The sequence below is a fragment of the Lactuca sativa genome, chromosome 4 (genome assembly GCF_002870075.4).
Source record: "Lactuca sativa cultivar Salinas chromosome 4, Lsat_Salinas_v11, whole genome shotgun sequence".
Lineage (NCBI taxonomy): Eukaryota > Viridiplantae > Streptophyta > Magnoliopsida > Asterales > Asteraceae > Lactuca > Lactuca sativa.
In genome coordinates, this window is record NC_056626.2 from 189,926,659 (window position 1) to 189,948,062 (window position 21,404).

The following is a 21,404-nucleotide window of genomic DNA, read 5'->3' on the forward strand; positions in this document are numbered from 1 at the left end:
TTTCTAAAATTGTTTTCTTTTCTCAAAATTCTTTTGTAACTACGATTTTTCTTTTGAAAACTATATACCACTTCCTTAGTTTGAGTTCAGACACACTAGGGAGCGTGCCCGAATCCCTCAAACCAAGGCTCTGATACCAACTTGTAACGACCCAAAAATCACGACTAAAAATTTCTTTTAAAACATTACTAAAACTAGATTTGTAAAAACATATCATAAGTTAAACATAACTTCCGAGTATTAAATTCAAAACATAATATCATTATCAGAGTCAAACATTCCCAGGCTAACTGACTATGGTGTGTGCTCTGCAATCTTCCCGAGCTCCTCTTTTGAAAACCAAGTACCTGAAACCAAAACTGAAAACCGTAAGCACAAAGCTTAGTGAGTTCCCCCAACGTACCGCATACCATACAAACACATAACATATATACTGCCAGGCTATTCTGGGGTGCCTGACTACCCGGTACGGCTGTTCTGGGGTGCCGTCCTACCCGTGTCAAGCCATTCTGGGGTGCTGACTACCCATGTCAAGCCATTCTGGGGTGCTGACTACCCGTGTCAAGCCATTCTGGGGTGCTGACTACCCATCAGTCCTAACAACCGAACCTCGGGGACTATTTCACCCCCTACTACTACGATCACATATAACATAACAAGCCAACATGCAAACATACCATCACATACTGTCAGACGTATCTGGGGTGTCTGACTACCCTTCGGTTCTAACAACCGAACTCTACTACTATCACATACAACATATCATGCTAGCATATAACATATCAGGTAATAGCAAACTTAGATGATATCACAAAGACAATCATCTACCATACATCTCCTACTGGTGGGTCGACATTGTGGCCTTAGACCCACCGCTACTGGAAGGTAACTCACCTGAACTGCTGAGCTCTGCTGATAAACCTCTGGCTGCTACTCAACAATACCCTGAACCGCTGCTCCTCTAGCTCTCCGAGCTATCAATATACATATAACACTTAGTCTGACAGTCAACTAAGTCAACTCTGGTCAAAGTCAACCTTCCAGGTCACCCTACTCGCCGAGTCTTCCTAAAGACTCGCCGAGTTCATAAACTCAGGGTCTTTCTTATTCGCGACCCGACTCGCCGAGTCAGTCCATGACTCGCCGAGTCCAACTAGCTCCAAGTCCTGTCCTGTCCAACTCACTGAGTCACCACCCGACTCACTGATTCGAGTCTCAACTCGAAGGGTTTAGGGTTTCGCGACCTGACTCGCCGAGTCCAAGAACAGACTCGCCGAGTCCAAGACAATCTTCAACCAACTCGTCGAGTTGTTCATCCAACTCGCCGAGTCCATGCCTAACTTCAACCGACTCGACGAGCTGTTCATCCTACTCGTCGAGTTCCTCCTCATCTTCAAGCTACTCGCCGAGTCCACTCGAAGGACTCGCCGAGTCTATCCAGTCCTCAATCCATGCAGTGGCTTTTCGAGCCAAACAGAACTTCCAACTCATAGATCCATACTTCTAGGGCCTATTCCCCACGTAAAGTGGCAAACTTTACGTGTAGATTGAGAGATCTATGCTCAAAGCACACTAAACTAGGGTTTATGGCAAACATGCTTCTTCAACATACCAAGGGCTGATACTTTAGGGAATTCAAGACCAAAACCAACATGGATCTGAGGTAGCAACCTCAGATCTGAACCTCCAACTCGAATTGGTTACAAATCATACCAATAATGACCAAAACTCACACCTAAGAATAGATCTAGATGCAAAGGGAGTCCAAGCAACAGCTTATTACCTCCAATTGGTCTGAAATGACTCCACAATCCCAGATCTACAGTCCCTTCTTGCACCTCCAATGTCTTTCTTCCTCCTCCAAGCTTTAGTGCATTCTTCAAGGCAAGATCTAGCTCAAAAACGGATATGGCGGCTAGGGTTGATGTTCTGGGGGGTAAAGAGGCACTAAAGGAACCCTAGGAAAAAGAATGAGACGCTTAAATAGGCTCCAAGTCCCAGATTTAGGGTTTTCCTCGTTCAGACCCAACTCGTCGAGTCTCCTTGGCCGACTCGCCGAGTCGGTCGCTAACACCTCAACCCGGATCCCGCTCGGACTCGCCGAGTCCCTCCATGGACTCGCCGAGTTTCTCCTTAAAATTGAGGTCTTCTTTCTTTTCTTGACTTTCCAGACTTTGGGGTGTTACATATATATATATATATATATATATATATATATATATATATATATATATATATATATATATATATATATATATATATATATAACTTAAAATGCTAGTCTTACCGTTAGTAGACCTCATTCACGAAGCCAGTCTATAAGGTGAGTATAAGGTTGATGTCTATAAAATGACACTTAATGGGTGTACACTCACACCTACCGCTTGCTTGACTGGTGGAGGGTCGTTAGCCGAACGGGTAGGATAGGGCAAACCTCTCCTCATTAAAAGTATAATGTAAGATACAAAGTAACTACATGTTTTTCAAATTCCCAATCTTAGTTACTTTAGGGTAAAATGTGAAAATGATGCTAATCCATGGAATTACACTTCGTACCCTTGTCAAACGTTGATGGAGCACGTGTGGTTAACCGACACATCAGTTTAGGGATGACATTGGTAGCGAAGGGTGACTCGATGTTTGTCATAGATCAATGGAGCATGTGTGGTTTACCGGCACATTGATTAGGTGATAGAGACATTGAGTGCACCATGTTGATTCGCATGGTTATTCACAATTTGTTTGCGATCCTCGGTATCCCAGTCGCAAATTTGAAATGCATATCGAGATTTAAAGATGCCATTGAAAAGTTCAATGAATCTCAAAGATCTAGGAGTTTTCTATACCTTTAAAACCTAAATGTCTTTTTCGTTTTTCATGGTGAGAATTAGTGAATCGTCATTCACTTACCTTCAAATTATTTACTTTTAGAGTACGACATCCCTTTCTAAGTTGTAAATAATGTTGTTGGATCTTAGCCCTAATTTCTCATTTGGGTGTTTAATTAGGGATTCATTTCTAATCAAACTTTGTTCCTTTCATTTTCCAGATGTCTGCAAACAACAACAACAACAACGCTTCTGGGTCATTCTCGTTAATGAGCCTGTGTCAGAAAGTGACATTTGATGGTTCAAACTTCAACGAGTGGATGAGGTATATTCGCATGATCACACGCTACGAGGACAAAGAATATGTCCTCGATGAAAAGCTTGAGAAGATCATCCCAGATGTTTCTACTCCTAAAGAGTTGGCCGCCTTTAAGGCCCACGAGCGTGATGCTACGAAAGTTCACTGCATCATGCTGGCCACCATGAACTTCGAACTCCAAAAGTCCTATGAGGACATGTATCCGTATGAAATGCATCAGGATTTGCTAGACAGGTATCACCAGAGCGCGAGGCAAGAGCGCTATGAGATCATTACTAACATGATCACTGCTAAGATGGGGAGTGGAGAATCCCTAACCTCTCATTTGCAGAAAATGCAGAGGTATGTTGATCGTCTTCTCAAACTTAATGTTAAGTTTGATGAGGATTTGGCTATCGACATAATCCTCCACTCCTTGCCCTCCTGCTACAACTAGTTTAGGATGACCTATTACATGAACAAGGAGGAGGTCTCCTTGAGCAAGCTCCAAGGATTCTTGAGGACTGCTGAGAGCAACCTAAAAGACAAATCCGTTGCACCGTCCCTTGCTGTGGCCGCTCCTGTGATGGCAATAGGTCAAGGAAAGGGTAAAAAGAGGAAGGCTCCATGTAAGAGCCACCGTAAGGGGAAACCCCGTGATGGTTCGTCCTCAAGTGGGACCAAAGCAGGCCTTGCTAAACCCTCTTCCGATCCCAAAGAAGAAGAGTGCTTCTATTGCCACCAAAAGGGCCACTGGAAGCGAAGCTGCCCTTAATATCTGCAAGATATAAGAGATGGGAAGATTAAACCCACCTTTGCAGGTATGTATTCTATTAAATCTAATAACTCATCATTTGCTACTTCATGGGTTGTTGATACATGGTGTGGATACCACATTTGTTCTGATATGCAGGGCCTAAAAAGAAGTAGGGAGGTGGAACATGGAAAGATGAACCGGATTATGGGAAACAGAAGATCGTCGCCTGTGACCAAAGTCGGTGTTTATTCTTTAGTGTTGAGCAATGGGTTAGGGATAGATTTAAACAATTGCTGTTATTCGCCAGATATGGCAAGAAACATTATTTCATTTCATGGGTTGTTTAGATAAGGTTTCAGGTATTCTTTTGATAATAGTAATGGTTCTATTAACGTTTATTTGAATGGTGTCTTTTATTTCAATGCATTACCTTGTAATGGGATTTATGAATCTGTGATGGTTGTTGATAATTTAGGAAATAATGTTTTGAATATTGATTCGTCTACTAGTCTAGACAAAGCATGCTTGTGGCATTGTCGCCTTGGCCATGTCAACAAGAAACGCATAGCCCAACTCCAAAAGGATGGAGTGTTGGAGTCATTCGACCTTAGGGACGATGACACGTGTGAATCTTGTTTACTTGGGAAGATGACCAAGTCACCCTTTACTGGCACTTGTGAGAGGGGTGAGGGTTTATTGGATCTCATACACACCGATGTGTGTGGGTCCTTTAGATCCACCACAAGGGATGCTTGCCGCTTTTACGTGACTTTTATAGATGATTATAGTAGATATGGATATATCTACTTAATCAAGCAAAAGTCGGAAACCTTTGAAAAGTTCAAAGAGTTTAAGAATGAAGTGGAGAATTAGCTGGTCAGGAAAATCAAGATGTTTCGGTCAGACCGAGGAGGAGAGTACCTAAGTCTTGAGTTTCACGACTATCTAAAGGAATGCGGAATTGTCTCGCAATTGACGCCTCCGAGGACGCCACAATTGAATGGTGTGGCTGAGAGACGTAATCAGACCTTGTTGGACATGGTTCGTTCTATGATGAGTCAGACTTCGTTACCAATAGCTTTCTGGGGGTATGCCTTAGAGACTGTCGCCCATATACTTAACTTAGTTCCCACCAAGAAGGTTTCCAAGACTCCTCACGAGATGTGGACAGGGAAGGCTCCCTCGTTGGCACTTATTAAGGTTTGGGGTTGCGAGGATTTCGTGAGACGAGAGACTCACGATAAGCTCGAACCTCGTAGTGAGAAGTGTTATTTCATCGGCTATCCGCAAAAGTCTTTTGGCTATCTTTTCTATAGACCGAGTGACAATGTTGTCTTCGTTGCTAGAAGAGGAGTTTTTCGAGAAAGGGAATTGATAAGCCAAGAAGACAGTGGGAGGAAAATTGAGCTTGAAGAGATTCAAGATCAAAGCGATGAAGGAACCTCTGACACTGGCACTCAACTTGAGGAGGAAACTCCTATTGAACCTGTTGACGAATCCTTACCTCTTCGACGTTCCACTAGGGCTAGTGTTCCACCCCAGTTTTATGGTTTTCATATTACTACTGAAGGGATAGTACACTAGTAAACTTGGATGAACCTAGCAGCTACAAGGAAGCCATGGCAAGCCCAGAGCCTGCGAAATGGAAAGAGGCGATGGACAGCGAGATTCAGTCCATGTACGATAACCAAGTTTGGAATTTGGTTGATAATGTACCGGGTCGTAAGACAGTCGGATGCAAGTGGATCTTTAAGAAGAAGACGGACATGGATGGGAAAGTGCATACTTATAAAGCGCGATTGGTTGCGAAGGGCTTTACTCAAACTCCTGGAGTTGACTATGATGAAACCTTCTCACCAGTTGCGAAGATAAAGTCTATTAGGGTAATGATTGCAATAGCTGCGTTTCATGATTATGAAATATGGCAGATGGACATGAAAACCGTTTTCCTTAATGGAAACTTGGCTGAAGATGTTTACATGAATCAACCAGAGGGTTTTGTCGATGCGAAGCATCCAAATAGAGTATGCAAGCTTGAGAAATCCATTTATGGATTGAAACAAATGTCTCGCAGATGGAATATTTTTTTTGACGAGAAGGTTAAAGCGTTTGGCTTTCTGCGAAGCAAAGATGAATCTTGTGTGTATGTCAAATCCAGTGGGAGTATAGTGAGCTTCCTCGTATTGTATGTCGATGACATACTGCTCATAGGAAACGATGTCCCAACCTTGCAGGAGGTCAAGTCCTGGCTTGGGAAATGTTTCACTATGAAGGACCTCGGAGAGTCTGCTTATATTCTGGGAATAAGGATAGTAAGAAACAGAGAAAAGAGACTGATAGGACTCAGTCAGGATACATACTTGGATAAGGTACTAAAGTGTTTTAGTATGGAAAATTCCAAGAAAATGGAGTTGCCAATCCAAAGCAATACCAAGCTGAGTAAGACTCAGAGCCCGAGTATAGAGGCGGAGATAGTTGATATGAGTCGAGTACCTTACGCTTCCGCAGTTGGCTCTATCATGTACGCTATGACTTGTACTCGCCCTGATGTGGCCTTCGCTTTGAGCATGGTCAGCAGATATTAGGGGAACCCTAGTATAGCCCATTGGATTGCAGTTAAGAATATTCTTAAGTACCTGCGAAGGACCAAGGAATGGTTTCTAGTCCTTGGTGGGAGTGATGACTTAAGGGTACGAGGGTACAGTGATGCTAGTTTTCAGACGGATCGGGATAATTTCCGATCGCATTCGGGCTGGGTCTTTACCCTAAATGGAGGAGCAGTGACTTGGAAAAGTTCCAAGCAGGAGACCGTAGCTGATTCAACATGCGAATCAGAGTACATTGCGGCGAGCGAAGCGTCAAAGGAGGCTATATGGTTGAAGAACTTCATTGGAGACCTTGGAGTTGTGCCATCCATAAAGGAGCCGATGTAAATTTTCTGTGATAATGAAGGAGCGGTTGCCTTGACCAAGGAACCGAGAGATCATGGTAGATCTCGACATATCGACAGAAAATACCATTTTATCAGACATCGGGTAGAAGAGGGACTTCTCGTTGTGAAGAGGGTATCATCAGAAGAAAACCCAGCAGATCCCCTTACGAAGGGACTGAGTAGGGTCAAACACTTGCAGCACGCTAGGAGCATTGGGCTGAAGGATGATATAAGTTTGGATTAGATAGGAAACATGTAATAGATAGTTTGTACTTGACATTTGATGAATAAATAAAATTGTGTTATTTATGAGTAAAGCTACTATCTTGTGTTGGTTATTTATCTATTGTTTCAATGTTGCATGTTTTGACTTCCTGAATGATAGGATTATTCAAACAGTCCACAATCAGTCATATTTTGGAAGTAGATATGAATGAAGACTGTCATGAATTGTTTGTAGATTGTCTAAAAGGTTTTGGGCATAGCAAAGGTTTGCTGCAAAGTTCATGAGTGCTTATGAATATGATTTGAGCATTGGAATAAACCCGAGTTTGCTGGTATCACTTCGTGGTGTGTTTGCCTTAAGTGATCGCAAAGCGATAATATCATATAGTCTTAAAACTTAGAGATATGGTTGTTGTTTGCTGGTTGGTTATGCATTGATGATGTGCAAACGCATAAGTAACTTGATGTTATAAAACACATTATTGTGCATAATTCAATTAGTGAATAATAGATGCATATGAGTCGAAGTTGATCTGTTCCTTTTATTCTATGAGAATAAAAGTGATATCTTGGCTACTTGATGATTTGGTTTGACTTATGTGTCGGGCTCGATCAGAATGAAGTTGATGTGTTCAACTAAATTCTATGTCAAACGAATCGGAAATCGAGGAACAAATGTTGGGCAATAAGCATTGTCAGCATGATATCTAGAACGGAGGATTGTACGATCCCTTATCTAAAGGACAAGTTGATCAGAGTTGACAGCGAAGTATAAGAGCTACGATTGCTAATCGGATTCTGAAGTCATATGTGAGATATAGTTACTAGACTTATCCAAGTGGGAGACTGTTGGAATAGTGTCTAACCCCGTAACTATATTTGGTATGTACTTGACCCGGTTGTGCATGGTCCTTTTGGGTTGCCTTCTCCAAAGCAACTTGACAAGGTAATTTAAGGAGAAAGAGAGAATATTATGGTTTATTAATATATTATAAGAACAATATATTAAAGGAGAAATCATATTTATTTAATTAGTATTGGTCATAAATTAATTAGGAATTAATTTGGTGACTAAAAGAGACTGATTAAATAAAGGGGTATAAACTGTCAAATGCATGACAGTTAAGTTTTGGGCTGGAGAACCTAATGGACTAAGGGGGAACGAAATTATGATGGGGATCCATCATATTTTCGTCCAAGGGCCCTAATCTAGAAGGTTTTATGGGTTGCTTGGTGATTAAGCTGTACATTAGGGTTTAGGCTGAAACCCTAGCAGCTAGCAGTATAAATAAGACCCCTATGGTATTGAAATCGGCTACCACTTGATTCTAAGAGAACCCTAGGCCGATTTCTATCATCTCTCACTCACTCTCATATTGCCTTCTTGCTTGTGGGGTTTGTGAACCATTAGAGGAGTTGCATTTGTGACTCTAAGCTCAAGATCAAGAAGACTACAAGGATTCAAGCTACTTGGAAGAAGTCAACCACTTAGATCTGTTTTCCTTATGGTAATTTCGAATTATATATGATAGATCTAGGTTTGTAAGTCTTGGAATCAAATCATGTACAATAGAGAAACCTAGATCCAAGCATTAGGGTTTGTATGAGCACACAGGAATGTTTCTTATGCATAAAACCCATCAAATGATTCGTTCTACCTCCAATGGGTCATGATGGGTCATAAATGATTTAATTAAACTTAATAATGCCATAAACACATTCCTTTTACCATTTTGGGTCGTGAACTCTCATAAAGAGCCCAATGGGCCGAGAACCATCCATTTAGGCCATAATATCGAAATCAAGCACTAAAGGCCCAAACCACTCCTCCTTTCTTCTCTTCTTTCTCCCTCTCGGCCCAATAACAAAACAAAAAAAATGAAGAAAACATGATTATTGTAAGCTTGCCACCTAAATTTTATCTAATGGTAACCTAGGCAAAGAAACTCACATATAACTAGGCACCCACACCCTTAACCATTATGTATTAACCTCTTGATCCTCTCTCTTCCATCTCTTTTAATTATGGTCGAGAATCATAACTCATTTCCACCATCCTCATTTTCTTTCAAACACTCTTAATAACTCACTCAAGAACCTTCATTTCCTCTCTAAATTTTCGTGAGTTGGAGCAAGATTTCAAGAGTTTTCATCAAGGTTTCAACCTTTTGAACCCTCTAAGTTCGAAAACTACTTCAAGGTGTTGTTAGGGCCGAAAAGTCTTCTCATATCATCACCAAAAACTAAAAACTGAATCCAAAAACTCAAGGTGAGTTCATACCCTCTATTTTCGATTTTACTTTGTTTTGGGGGAGAATACAAGTTGTTTTGTGTAGATCTGTGTATATGCATGACTATGTGTGTTTTCATGAATTATTTGGTGATTATGTGTTGTTTACTTCACAAATCTAAAAATATGTTAAGAATATTAAGTTTATCACTTGGATCTTCATAAAAACCTTGAGAAAAATATGTGTTATCACATATAATACATGTAAACTTGTAGATCTGGGATTTATACACTTAGGTCTCATTTGATAGTTTCTGTCTGGGAAAGTGCTGTCTGGTAAAGTGCTGTCTGGGAAAGTTTTCTGACTGGGAAAGAAACCATGCTGTTTGATTGTACATCTGATTGACTGTGCTGAATGATGAAAAAAAAGTAATAATTCAATAAAAAATAAATTTAAAAAAAGTTATTTAAATAAATTAATAATTCAATAAAGAAAGAAAGAGGCGGGGTTTGGTGTATAATTGTCTTTCCAGCCCATTCAGCCAGAAAGACATGATTTTGGGGCTTTTTTGGGAAAGACATATCTTACCGGGAAAGACCCCTTCTTTTGTGCAAATCAAACAGTCTTTCCGGTCCATTCAGCCAACAAGATCTGTTTGGACCTGGAAAGATGCGTATCAAACAGGGCCTTAAAATAGCAAAAACAGGTGTTGTGTACAAACATGGATAACTTAAACTCAAAAGCCAGCCTTTGACAGAAAAGTTTTGGTCCAATCTCGAACTATTTTGACCACCTTAATGGTAATATTTTTCAAAACTGTTTTACATGCAAAAAGTTTAGGTTTATAACTTTAAAATGACTACTCTCATGTTTTCATACGATTTTTCTACAATTTTTGGCGAATTTTACAAAACAGCCTGTCATATTTGAAATAATCTCGGACTAGCCTGTGAAGGTGAGCAGTTTCACATAGGTTTGAGGCCATTAAAAATTATGAGAAAAATAGGGAACAAAGTAGACAAAATTTCCAAACTTCCAAAGTTTACGGATCCAAATTTCGACTTACGATGATTTTTCTACAAATTTTCCAACAACCAGGTCAGAAAAGTCAAAAATCAGAAAAATGTTTATTTACACAAAAATCAAGCCAAACATGATATTTTTGACAAAAATGGATTAAAATGTTATTTTTACAAAAAACTAGCCATCAATACAAGTTTTGAACATAATGGGGACTAAAGTGTTATTTTTACTAAGATTGGGCCTTAATTGTAAATTTTTAGCTTATTGGGCCAAGAGTGTCATTTTTACAAAAAGTGGGTCTTTTATATCATTTTATTAAATAATTGAGCTGAAACTAACAAAAAATGCATTTGCACCTAACAACACATGACGAAGTGTCATTCAAGAACATCCCATTCCGAAAAAAGCTCAAAGCTCCAAATGACGTATAAGGTAAGTTTATAAGTTATCCATTTGTTACAGACAACATGTTGAACGTGAAATATAGATAGCAATCAATATCATTTTCGTGTTTAACTTTTGATAAATCGTCTTAGATGTCTAACTCTTAACACATAAGAGGAACAAATATCATCTTTACCATATACGTCTCTTGTATAGTTTACAACATCCCTAATAATGGCCTTTATAACTGTTTGGTAAAAAACAACTTTTAACCATATCAAATCATAGTGTTCCATACATTCAAGTCTCAAATATATATATATATATATATATATATATATATATATATATATATATAGAGAGAGAGAGAGAGAGAGAGAGAGCTAGGTTTAGGTATTCAAAGTAATTATTGTGTTATTATATGCATCAATGTGGGCCAATCAAAATTAAATAAATAATTAAATAATTAAATAAATAAATAAGGGTAATTTAGTAATTTTTTTAGTAACTTCCAAAAATAATCCATATAATCATGGTATTGACTTATAACCTAAATAAATAAGGGCGTCTTTGCTTTCAACAAGTGGATCCACTTAAATGATTAGGGCTTTTAAACCCGTGCTCCTTTTGATCGGGCAAAGATGGACGAAGGCAGATCAACGAGCGCAGGTCACTGAGACTCAAGAAATCAGGTGCAGGAATCATTTGGGGGTGCTGTCGATTGGTGGAAGGTCGAGGTTGCGTTTCCGGTGGTGGTAATCGATCACTTATAGTGGTGGATTATGAACAGAACAGACACAACGAAGGCTCACAGAGGGCACAATGATTTGCCGATCGATTGCGAGCGGAGGAAGCAGCATAAGGCAGCGACTGAACGATCTATCAGGAGGAGAATGGTCGTTTCCGGTGCTCGATGAGGCCGAAGACAGGAAACGGGAATCACAGTGAGGCTGTTGTGGCTTTTGTGGGTGTAGTGAGGACTCAAGCAACCTCTCGACTATTTGCTTCGTTTCCAGTAGCAAGGGGCGAACGAGGAGGAAATCCGGTGGTGTTTGTGAAGAGAAAAAGAAGAGATGGGTGTGAGGATTGGTTCGATTGAGATGGGTGTGAGGATTGGTTCAATGGGAATAAACACAAATAAATGGGAAACAGGTTGATTGAAGGCTAAGGACGAAGCAACAATAGGTACTACTCTTGATTCATTCATTTTTTTTGTTTGTGTCAACTGATGTTAATTGATGAACTGGATGTTTGGTTTTGAGTGTTTTTAAAGAAATTGATGGTTGATCGGGTGTTTGGGTTTCTTGTTTTGCTTGATAGGAACAAGGAAATGTAGAACAAGAGGTTCAACCTTGTGTTTCTTACTGGGAAAGCAACACCTCCAAAGGAGGTGTTCTTGGCTGATTCACGAACCAGAAAAGGAAGGGTAAAAAGGGGAAAGACTTATACATATGAGTATAGAACATACTGATCCGTTATACAGGTTGCATGTGAAAGTTTGTGCTAGGCCACTGTTACATTACACATACAAAAGGAAGGGTAAAAAGGGAAAATGAAGGGTAAAAAGGGAAAAAGTAATTACCAATGAGCAAGAGGGGTAAAAAATGGTGTCATTTCATATCAAATTTATTTCTTCTTATATGATAAAAATCAATTTGTTTCTGTAGATGATTCAATGGATGATACTGGTGAGATTTCAATTCTTTTGGAATGGAATCATGAATTCCAATTCTGTTGGAATGGAATCATGAATTCTAATTCTGTTGGAATGGAGTATGAATATTTTTTTTCTCACTAATTTATGTATGTTCTACAATTCTTGGTTATTGGTTTTGGTGCCATTCACAAGTCCACATATTTTTCCAAAGGAATTTAGATTTTTATTTTATTTGCTAATGCATTATTGGAATCTAAACTACAATTTAGTTTTGTTTTCACAGAAATTGATGCTTGAAGAACGGACCACAAAGTTGGAAGTGATTCTAAGCAACATTATTCTTTTAGAATGTATTAGTGTCATTAAATTTTGATGTTTTCTTTCCCGTTTTGAAAGTTTTTTTAGTTTTATTCTTTAACAATAAATTTCTTTCTTAACAATTGTTACCCGTATTTCTATAAGAAATAATGTATTTTTTTTTTTATTCTTCAATTGATTGTTCAAGAATTTGTTATTCTACAAGAAGTTTTTAAAGTCATGATCAAGAAATAGGTTCAAAAATATTTTTATTATTTATGGTTCAAAAATATTTTTATTTTTGAATATACTCATAAACATATATTCTCTCAGAATGTCCGAATTAAAAGAATTATAATTCGTAAAATCGGACTTTTAAAATTAATAGAATCCATGATTCCTTAAAAAATGCAATGTTCCTTTATTAAATCTATATTAATTGACTAAAATACCCTTGTAATTAATTTAAATGATATTTTTCAATTATATTTAATTCAATAATATATATTAATCACTTTCTTAAAATAAGTAAAATTTATTGTCCTACATTTATGTATACAATAACACAATAATTATTTTGAATAAAATAACTTAAGCCTATATATATATATATATATATATATATATATATATATATATATATATATATATATATATATATATATATATATATATCAAGTATCATTTCTAATAGTAGTTCATGAAGTTATTTTGAAATAGTTCATGTTCAATACTTGTTCTCCGAACTCACATTAGACCATTTTTGTGGTTATTTTGCGACACAAGAAAGTTTTAAAATTATTTATAGCAAATATTAAATTAAAGTAAACCTGTCTCTTTTTTTTTCTTCTCCGGTTTAAATTGGTCGCACCTTTTTGGGTCGGGATATGTCCCTATTCTTTTCATCATTCACCAATCGATGGATTTCTGTATTGGTGGATGTAGCGCACGTTAGCCGCTGAAGGCCACGTCACTCTCTCAACTAATTTAAAGAAAGTGGTTCAAAATCCTTGTCGTGTCACCTCTCCCTCCATTTTCTTAAATGCAATTGCAACTCCTTCCCACATCTCACACCTTCTTCACCCGCTTCTCTCTTTCACCCTTTATTCATAGAAACCCGAATATGACATCCGGGTCGAACTCCTTGATGTGGTTCAGGAAGGGTCTTCGGATCCACGACAACCCAGCCCTTGAATACGCTGCAAAAAACTCTAACCACGTCTACCCTGTTTTCGTCATCGACCCACATTACATGAAACCCGACCCGAATTCCTTCTCCCCCGGTTCAAACCTTGCAGGGTTGAACCGGATCCGGTTCTTGCTCGAAAGTCTAGTTGATCTGGACTCCGGTCTAAAGAAACTCGGTTCACGCTTGTTGGTGTTATATGGCGAACCTAGCGATGTTGTGATTCGTTGCTTAAAGGAGGTAATTATGTAATCAAGTTTTTAAAGTGTTAAGAATTATTTAGGTTTTACTTGTGATTTGTATGAGATTCAGTGCTTCAAGATGATATATAAGATGCTTGTTTTTAACTTGACAAATAGAAATTAATTCACAAATCTGAAATTCAGAACCTAGATTTTAGCAATTTTGTGCTTTTAGTCCATTAAGATACATTTTATTTTTGCAGTGGGACATAAAAAGGCTGTGCTTTGAGTATGATACTGAACCATATTATCAAGCTTTAGATACTAAAGTTAAGGTAACATTTTCTCTAATCTCATCTCTACCAACCTTATATTTATTAGTTTGAAATTATTTCGATTTTGATGAATAAAAAAAGACACTATTATACTCAGAACTACGCTTTAGAGAATGGGATAGAAGTATTCTCTCCGGTTACTCATACATTGTTCAATCCTGTAGAGATTATCGAAAAGGTACTTCTCATTATTTAAGGGCGTATTTCTTTTTCTTTTTCTTACTTAGTATATGGGTAAATGACCATTTTGTCCTCATGGTGTGATTTAACAAACAGAATGGAGGAAAGCCACCGCTGAGTTACCAATCGTTTCTGAAACTTGCTGGCGAACCTCATTGGTCAATTTCTTCACCACCCTCTACAATTCCTCCAATCGGGGATCTTGGAAATCTTGAGGTTTCAGAAGTTCCAACAGTTGAACAACTTGGGTATCAAGACTTTCAAGAGGTATGGATATTAGCAATTAGCCTACCTATTAACTAGAGCCACAAAAATTGACCCAACCCACCAACCCAATCCGAACCCAACCCAAAAAAATTAGCAGGTTGGGTTGAGATTTTCAACCCATTTATGTTAAATGGGTCAACACGTCTAACCCATTCAATTAAATATGTTGGGTCGGGTAAAAATTATCAACCCGTGTTCAACCCATCAACCCATTTAACTTTAATTTATATTAAATTTAATAATTATTTAAATATTATCATGTATTAATCTAAGTATTAGTTTATAAATTACAACGTTTGTATTATTATTTATGCTTTAAAAAAATGGAATCCTAGTTCCTACATTTTTTCTTGGCACCGACAACACTACTCACTCTAAAAAATCACTTAGAAATTACATATCTTTAATGTTATTTGAACAATTTCTTTGTATATGTGAATTGTGATTGTGCTTTTGTCATACTTTGAAATTTTATTTAAGTCTATAACTAATTGAAGTGGTGTAATCTTTAATTATTTTTTTTTTTAAATTTTAAATGGATCAACCCAAATTTAACCAATTTATTTAATAGGTTGGATTGGAAATTACATAAACAAGTCAAACCGGTGACAACCCATTTATATGAAAGGTTGGGTTGGGTTGGAAATATCAACCCATTTAAATAAACATGTTGGGTTAGGTTGAAATTTTCAATCCAATTAATAAATGGGTTGAACCCGAACCCAACCCAGATCGATCCATTGCCACCTCTACTATTAACAGACCCATTTTAGTCTTTTCATCTTACAAGAATCATTATCTTGTAGGAGTACCCGGACCCGCCTCTATTTAAAGGTGGTGAATCCGAAGCATTAAGGAGGCTGAAAGAATCAACTAATAATAAGGTTAGTATTTTTTGGTAATTTTTTTTTTGTAAAAAGGAGATATCTTCTACTTGTATCCTTGGCCTACGAAAGGGTTCACTGCAACCCTTGAGTTGACCCATATTGTCCTGTCCTAGGAAAATGAGATATAAATCAGGTACACAGTGTAAGAGCTCCATGGCCACAAGAATCCATATTGGAATTGAAACTCCCACACTGTGTTCCCTTTTGGGATTTATAATTGCATAATTTCAGGAATGGGTTGCGACATTTGAGAAACCAAAGGGTGATCCTTCTGCTTTTATAAAGCCTGCAACAACAATGTTATCTCCCTATTTAAAAGTAGGTTTTTGACTTAGTTTTATTTTATTTTTAGGATTATAATCTTTGTAAGTTTCTAATATTATTTATTTGCAATTTGTATGGAAGTTTGGTTGTCTATCTACTAGGTACTTTTATCAGTGCATCAAAGAGGTTCAACAAGAGGTCAAAAATCACACGTCTCCACCTGTTTCACTGATTGGGCAGGTGAACGTGAATCAATTTGTTATTAGAGATTAATGGTTGCAAATTTAGTGGTTTGATTTGTGATTTTGATATCTATATAATACAGTTGTTATGGCGAGATTTTTTCTATACTGTTGGTTTTGGTACTCCTAATTTTGATCGTATGAGGGGTAATACGATTTGCAAACAGGTAATCACTTGTTTGGTTTAACAATGTACATTCATATATTTGTTTATTATAGCATCCTACTATTTTGTGCTATTATATTGAAAAATCTATCCAGAAAGTATAATATCCTAATTCTTAACGAGAGTAAAATTACAATGCTTGAATAATAAAGAAAAATAAAATGAAAACAGAAAGAAAATTGTAAAAATCTCAAAATTTTGGGAAAAAGTTAGAAATCGGAGATAATCATCGTGTTTGATTGCCATTGTTTACAAACTTGATTTATACAGTTTCTGCATTTTGATTACTATATGAATGCAATTTTGTTAGATACCTTGGAATGACGATGACGAACTGTTAGCAGCATGGCGGGATGCTCGGACTGGATTTCCTTGGATCGATGCCATCATGGTTCAGGTTAAAATCTTGTGTCGAAAGTTGTTGAAATTGTGCTAAATCCAGTAATTTTGAATTGAAGATTATTGATGTTGTTGTAGCTTCGGAAATGGGGTTGGATTCACCATCTGGCGCGCCATTCCGTCGCATGTTTTCTGACTCGTGGAGATCTGGTGAGTTTCTATATCATATCCCCTCATCTTTCATCTTCGTATATCTTCTAATCGCTAACAATAACTCTGTATTCACAGTTTGTTCATTGGGAAAAAGGTCGTGATGTTTTCGAGAGAATCCTCATCGATTCAGATTGGGCGATTAACAATGGAAATTGGTTATGGCTCTCGTGCTCGTCGTTCTTCTACCAGGTATATGTATGATCGATTACGCATTAAAATCAACCGATTACTACAAAAATATCGATCTACAACTCTGTATATTTACCATATGGTCAGTATAATCGCATCTATTCTCCGATCTCATTTGGGAAGAAGTACGATCCGACTGGCGCATATATCAGACACTTCCTTCCGGTTCTAAAAGGTGAGAGTACTCTTTGGTCTTCTTGCTAGTTTTAGTAGGAAACTTTAAACTTATCGCCGTTTTTAACACAGATATGCCGAAGGAGTATATTTATGAACCATGGAAGGCTCCTTTAAGCGTTCAAACGAAAGCAAAATGTATCATCGGAAAAGATTATCCAAAACCAGGTCAGTGTAAATATGTAATCCTTCATGTAGTGATTATATCCTCCGCTTAATCGATTCTTTTCGAATTCAAATCGATCATTTGTGCTTTCTCAGTAATTTGTCATGATGATGCGATCAAAGAATGCAAGAGGAAGCTGGCTGCAGCATACGAGTTGAACAAGAAAACGAATGGTGTGGTGAGCGATGAAGACATGAAAAAATTAAGGAGAAAACTTGTGGAAGATCAAGGGCAAGGGAACGATTCCAGGAGACTCAAACAGAAGTTGATTTGATGAACTAACTTGTGATTTCAGATTTCAGAGATTACATAGAGGGATTCAAATATTGAAATACGGAGGAAAAATTACGCATCAAAACTTGTATTTAAAAAAAAAAAAAAAAAAAAAAGCAAAATAGGCCTTTTAAGTTATTTTTTATAACACAGACATGAATATGTTTTAAAAATAAATTTATTAATATTATAAAAGATCTTATATTTTTGTATTTTGTCAGTCTAAACTTAACTTTATTTTTTTTAATAACAAAACCTCCTATTTTTCAAATTTTTTCGTCCGATTCCTTTTGCATGTTTATGGTTAATATTTTGGTAACTAACAATTTTTTTTCAATAAAAACATATCTTATTAAAAGAACTCTTATCCAACAAACATTTTTATTTTTTTTTATTTTTATGTTTTGTTTTGTTTTAGTACAAACTTTTTCATTTCGTCTCATAATTTGTTTGTTCTTGTTTCTATTGATGTTTATGGTGTTTTTGAAGGGTTTGGGAAACAAATGTCCTATGTCAACTAATTTGGATGAGATTGCATAACAAATGGTTTCATGTCTGTTATTTTGTATATTAAAGGTTCTTCGTATGCAAATTTTAAAAAGTTTTGAACACTTAATTGATCTTTATTAATAATGCAAGCAATATATACGTGAATTTACAGTAGAGGATCATATAATTAAGGATATGATATATATTTTTTAGCAACATCTATGCAAAATGGCATCTTCAAACGCACTGGTTCTAATTCCATACTATTCATAGGTATTGGTTTAATACAAAACAATATTACTTGTTAATTTAAAGATATCACAAGCAAAAGGAAGCAAAACATACCAAAAAGACATTTCGGATAAATTATTTGTATTCCTGACAATCCATAATAGTTATATGCATTCCGAACGCTTATTCTGTTATTCACATTCTAGAATCAAATTCAATAAGTAATGTAGGCTTATTTCCTCTCGACCATCCATAATACTTATTTCCTATCTATGGAGTAATACTAACATATTATAAGCAGGGACAAACGCAATATTTTGTAGTAGATGTTGCCAATAGTATATTTTTTTTACATAGTGACACAATAGTAGAAAAAACGAAAAATCCAAAATTTTTACACTGCGTCCGAAAAAAGTTTAGATTGTCGATGCTGCTATGGGCACCATAGTAGAATCGCCCCTGATTATAAGCTACTTATATGACCATAACGACTAAAAGTAACAATAAATCTACATGCAATATGTCATCGCGAAGACGTTTCGGAATAGTTATATGCATTCCAAAGTATATAAAACCATTTATAAACTTAAATGCAAATACATTAATCAATAGAACTAACATGGTTGTTGAATCTATGGTAGAAAACGCTAACGTTATGGTTAATATGGTCTGAAATGGTTTGTGAGGTATATGAATGTGTGAGTTCATATATATACAATCGAGCTACAACATTGAATTTAGTCCGTTTTTATCTTACTCTAAAATACCCATTCTAAATAAATGGTTATCATGCAAAAACAATTTATTATTTTATAAAAAAAACATTCAAAACTTAGTTAGATTCCTCTTCCCTGAAAACTAACACGTGACTATACACAGAAACAGAGCTATAGGATCCATTGGGCCTGTCGGGTGTCCATCACCGGGTTCTATGAAGCGCATTACCCGGTTTCCATCACAGTCCTCTAGCAAGTCGCAAATACCGATCATTTTCCCCCATTTCCAATTTCAAGAACAGGAGATTGATAGACTTTTTCTTTGGTGTGATTTCCTAAAAACGAAGGCGCTTCGCCGACGTTTCTCAACAAACCAAATCCTAGTGTTCCGGTGGTGGTGAAACCATGTGGAGACGCCTGTCTTCTCAACTTCGTATTCTCCGATCTGTTCAGAGATCTAATGCCATAACCACTTCGTCTCCGTTGCCTCTGACTCTCCGGCCATCCTCCGCTCTTGTTTCTCGTCACATCTCTTCGGTAACAGGTGCATTTTTCATCTCATTAGACCGTAATTTGATTTGCAGTCCTAAGTTTTATCCAATTATCAACTTGTCAATCGTTTTAAGATTTTGTTGATTTCTGATACCACTTATGTTATCAATGGTAGGAAATGTTTCTAACAAGAGAGTCGAAGATATAGTGCCTATTGCGACTGGTCACGAGCGTGAGGAGCTTCAAGCTGAGATTGAGGTCAGTTTCGATATTGCGATTCAGTTTGTGTAACTGTATGTTCATTCTCAGTTATATTTTGAATCGATGATTGAAATAACCATTGGTTGTGTATTTTTTGTATAATTAGGGACGGGATATTCTGGAAATCAACTTTCCTGAAGGTCCTTTCGGTACCAAGGTAAGTTTGATCGCTTGTAGGCATAAAAATATGGTGTTTCTGTCGAAATCTGGTGGTCGTATCATTTATGATGTATATACGAATTTATTTTTTGGAAAAAACTACAGTTACAAGGTTTTATAAACTTAATTACCGGAATATGATCCATTATACAAAGTTCTTCATGCCAGAGAACTATTATTAGAATCAATTAGAATATCCATCCAAATAAATAACAATGAACAATTCCAGGTTTTGTAAGTGCTCCTGTTCATTGACTAGAGACTTGTGTTAATGCTGTATCTTCTATGATTTAATGACATTGTATAATGGATTCCTTCATTCTTTTGATGTTCTTTCTTGATTTTGCTAAAGGTTTCATGTGTCATGTAGGAAGCACCTGCAGTGGTAAAATCATACTATGATCAAAGAATTGTTGGGTGCCCTGGAGCTGAAGGTGGTGAGTCACCTACTCATACTTGTCTTTTTCATGAGAATGAATGTTAAAAACTCTTATCAGGTTAAATAGAAGAAATAGCAACATACTTTAATTTATTAATTTATTATGGATGTTTTGAAAACAGAGGATGAGCATGATGTTGTTTGGTTCTGGCTAAAGAAAGGTGAACCACATGAATGCCCAGTTTGCTCACAGTATTTCAAGGTGAGTTCATTCTTTTTGTTTTATGTACTTACTTGAAAATGAAGAAAAATACTCAAGACCACGTGGCATTCATAAATGTTATGTTGTCATGGTGATGTTTGACAGTTGGAAGTGGTGGGCCCAGGTGGACTTCCAGATGGACTTGATGAGGTTGATGAACATCATTAATTGCATCAGCTTCCACCTTTATCTATGAGCTGCTTGGAATAAGAATCTGGTGACATTACATCACAAAGAGAGTAGTATATTCGGCTTCTTCAAGATTCAAGAGTTTTTATTTTTATTTTTATTATTATTATTATTTTTTTTCATTTTAATTGTTGCAAACATTTTTGACATTTTATATTCTTTATGATAATTTTGAGATTGTTGGATGCGTCGTTAATTGGAATTATAATTTTTCATAACCATATAGCTATGGCCTATGGGCATATACCATTACTCGATCCCACCAGCATATAATGAATGTGCGTGACACTTTATATCAAGAATTAAAATTGACAGAAAGTTGCTTTTATGGTTTGTTTTGTTCAGAGGTCATGTAGATGGCCAATTTATTTTCTAGACCGAATAAACCGAGATTAAATGATTATTTTATCATATTATATATATATTTTTTGGAACCAACAAATTTTATAAGAAAAAGAGAGAACTCCACCTAGCAAGCAACAAGCCTGAGAAGAAGAGAGGCAAAACCAAACATATCATGAGTCACAACCT

At 36.8% G+C, this 21,404-nt stretch overlaps 2 protein-coding genes across 3 annotated transcripts; both read left to right on the plus strand.

Moving 5' to 3' along the window:
• The first annotated feature begins 13,485 nt into the window (after positions 1-13,485).
• Positions 13,486-17,911, plus strand: LOC111877139 ((6-4)DNA photolyase). Its single transcript, XM_023873668.3, has 14 exons — positions 13,486-14,058; positions 14,264-14,335; positions 14,433-14,513; positions 14,612-14,782; positions 15,589-15,666; positions 15,901-15,987; positions 16,075-16,173; positions 16,259-16,342; positions 16,652-16,738; positions 16,819-16,890; positions 16,969-17,082; positions 17,170-17,257; positions 17,329-17,424; positions 17,518-17,911. The coding sequence occupies exons 1-14, from the start codon at positions 13,675-13,677 to the stop codon at positions 17,694-17,696; spliced, it is 1,692 nt and encodes a 563-aa protein (XP_023729436.1). The 5' UTR covers positions 13,486-13,674; the 3' UTR covers positions 17,697-17,911.
• Positions 17,912-19,325: 1,414 nt separating this feature from the next.
• On the plus strand, positions 19,326-21,058 carry LOC111877140 (cytochrome c oxidase subunit 5b-2, mitochondrial). 2 transcript variants are annotated; one of them, XM_042901247.2, is made up of 6 exons: positions 19,326-19,675; positions 19,799-19,881; positions 19,991-20,041; positions 20,414-20,477; positions 20,605-20,684; positions 20,790-21,058. In XM_042901247.2, exons 1-6 carry the CDS (start codon positions 19,537-19,539, stop codon positions 20,850-20,852), a joined length of 480 nt encoding a protein of 159 aa, XP_042757181.1. In that variant the 5' UTR covers positions 19,326-19,536; the 3' UTR covers positions 20,853-21,058. The 2 variants fall into 2 exon arrangements, with proteins under 2 accessions (XP_042757181.1, XP_023729437.1); XM_023873669.3 differs by having other exon boundaries at positions 19,338-19,675; positions 20,414-20,480.
• Positions 21,059-21,404: the final 346 nt, after the last annotated feature.

Excerpts from the sequence above, each read along its gene's own strand:
- LOC111877139 (XM_023873668.3), top strand. The coding sequence starts at position 13,675 with ATGCAATTGCAACTCCTTCCCACATCTCACACCTTCTTCACCCGCTTC. Across the intron at positions 14,783-15,588 it reads GGTATCAAGACTTTCAAGAG|GAGTACCCGGACCCGCCTCT; the intron begins GTATGGATATTA and ends ATTATCTTGTAG. Across the intron at positions 17,083-17,169 it reads GCTCGTCGTTCTTCTACCAG|TATAATCGCATCTATTCTCC; the intron begins GTATATGTATGA and ends CCATATGGTCAG.
- LOC111877140 (XM_023873669.3), top strand. The coding sequence starts at position 19,537 with ATGTGGAGACGCCTGTCTTCTCAACTTCGTATTCTCCGATCTGTTCAG. Across the intron at positions 20,042-20,413 it reads AAGGTCCTTTCGGTACCAAG|GAAGCACCTGCAGTGGTAAA; the intron begins GTAAGTTTGATC and ends TGTGTCATGTAG. Across the intron at positions 20,481-20,604 it reads GTGCCCTGGAGCTGAAGGTG|AGGATGAGCATGATGTTGTT; the intron begins GTGAGTCACCTA and ends TTTTGAAAACAG.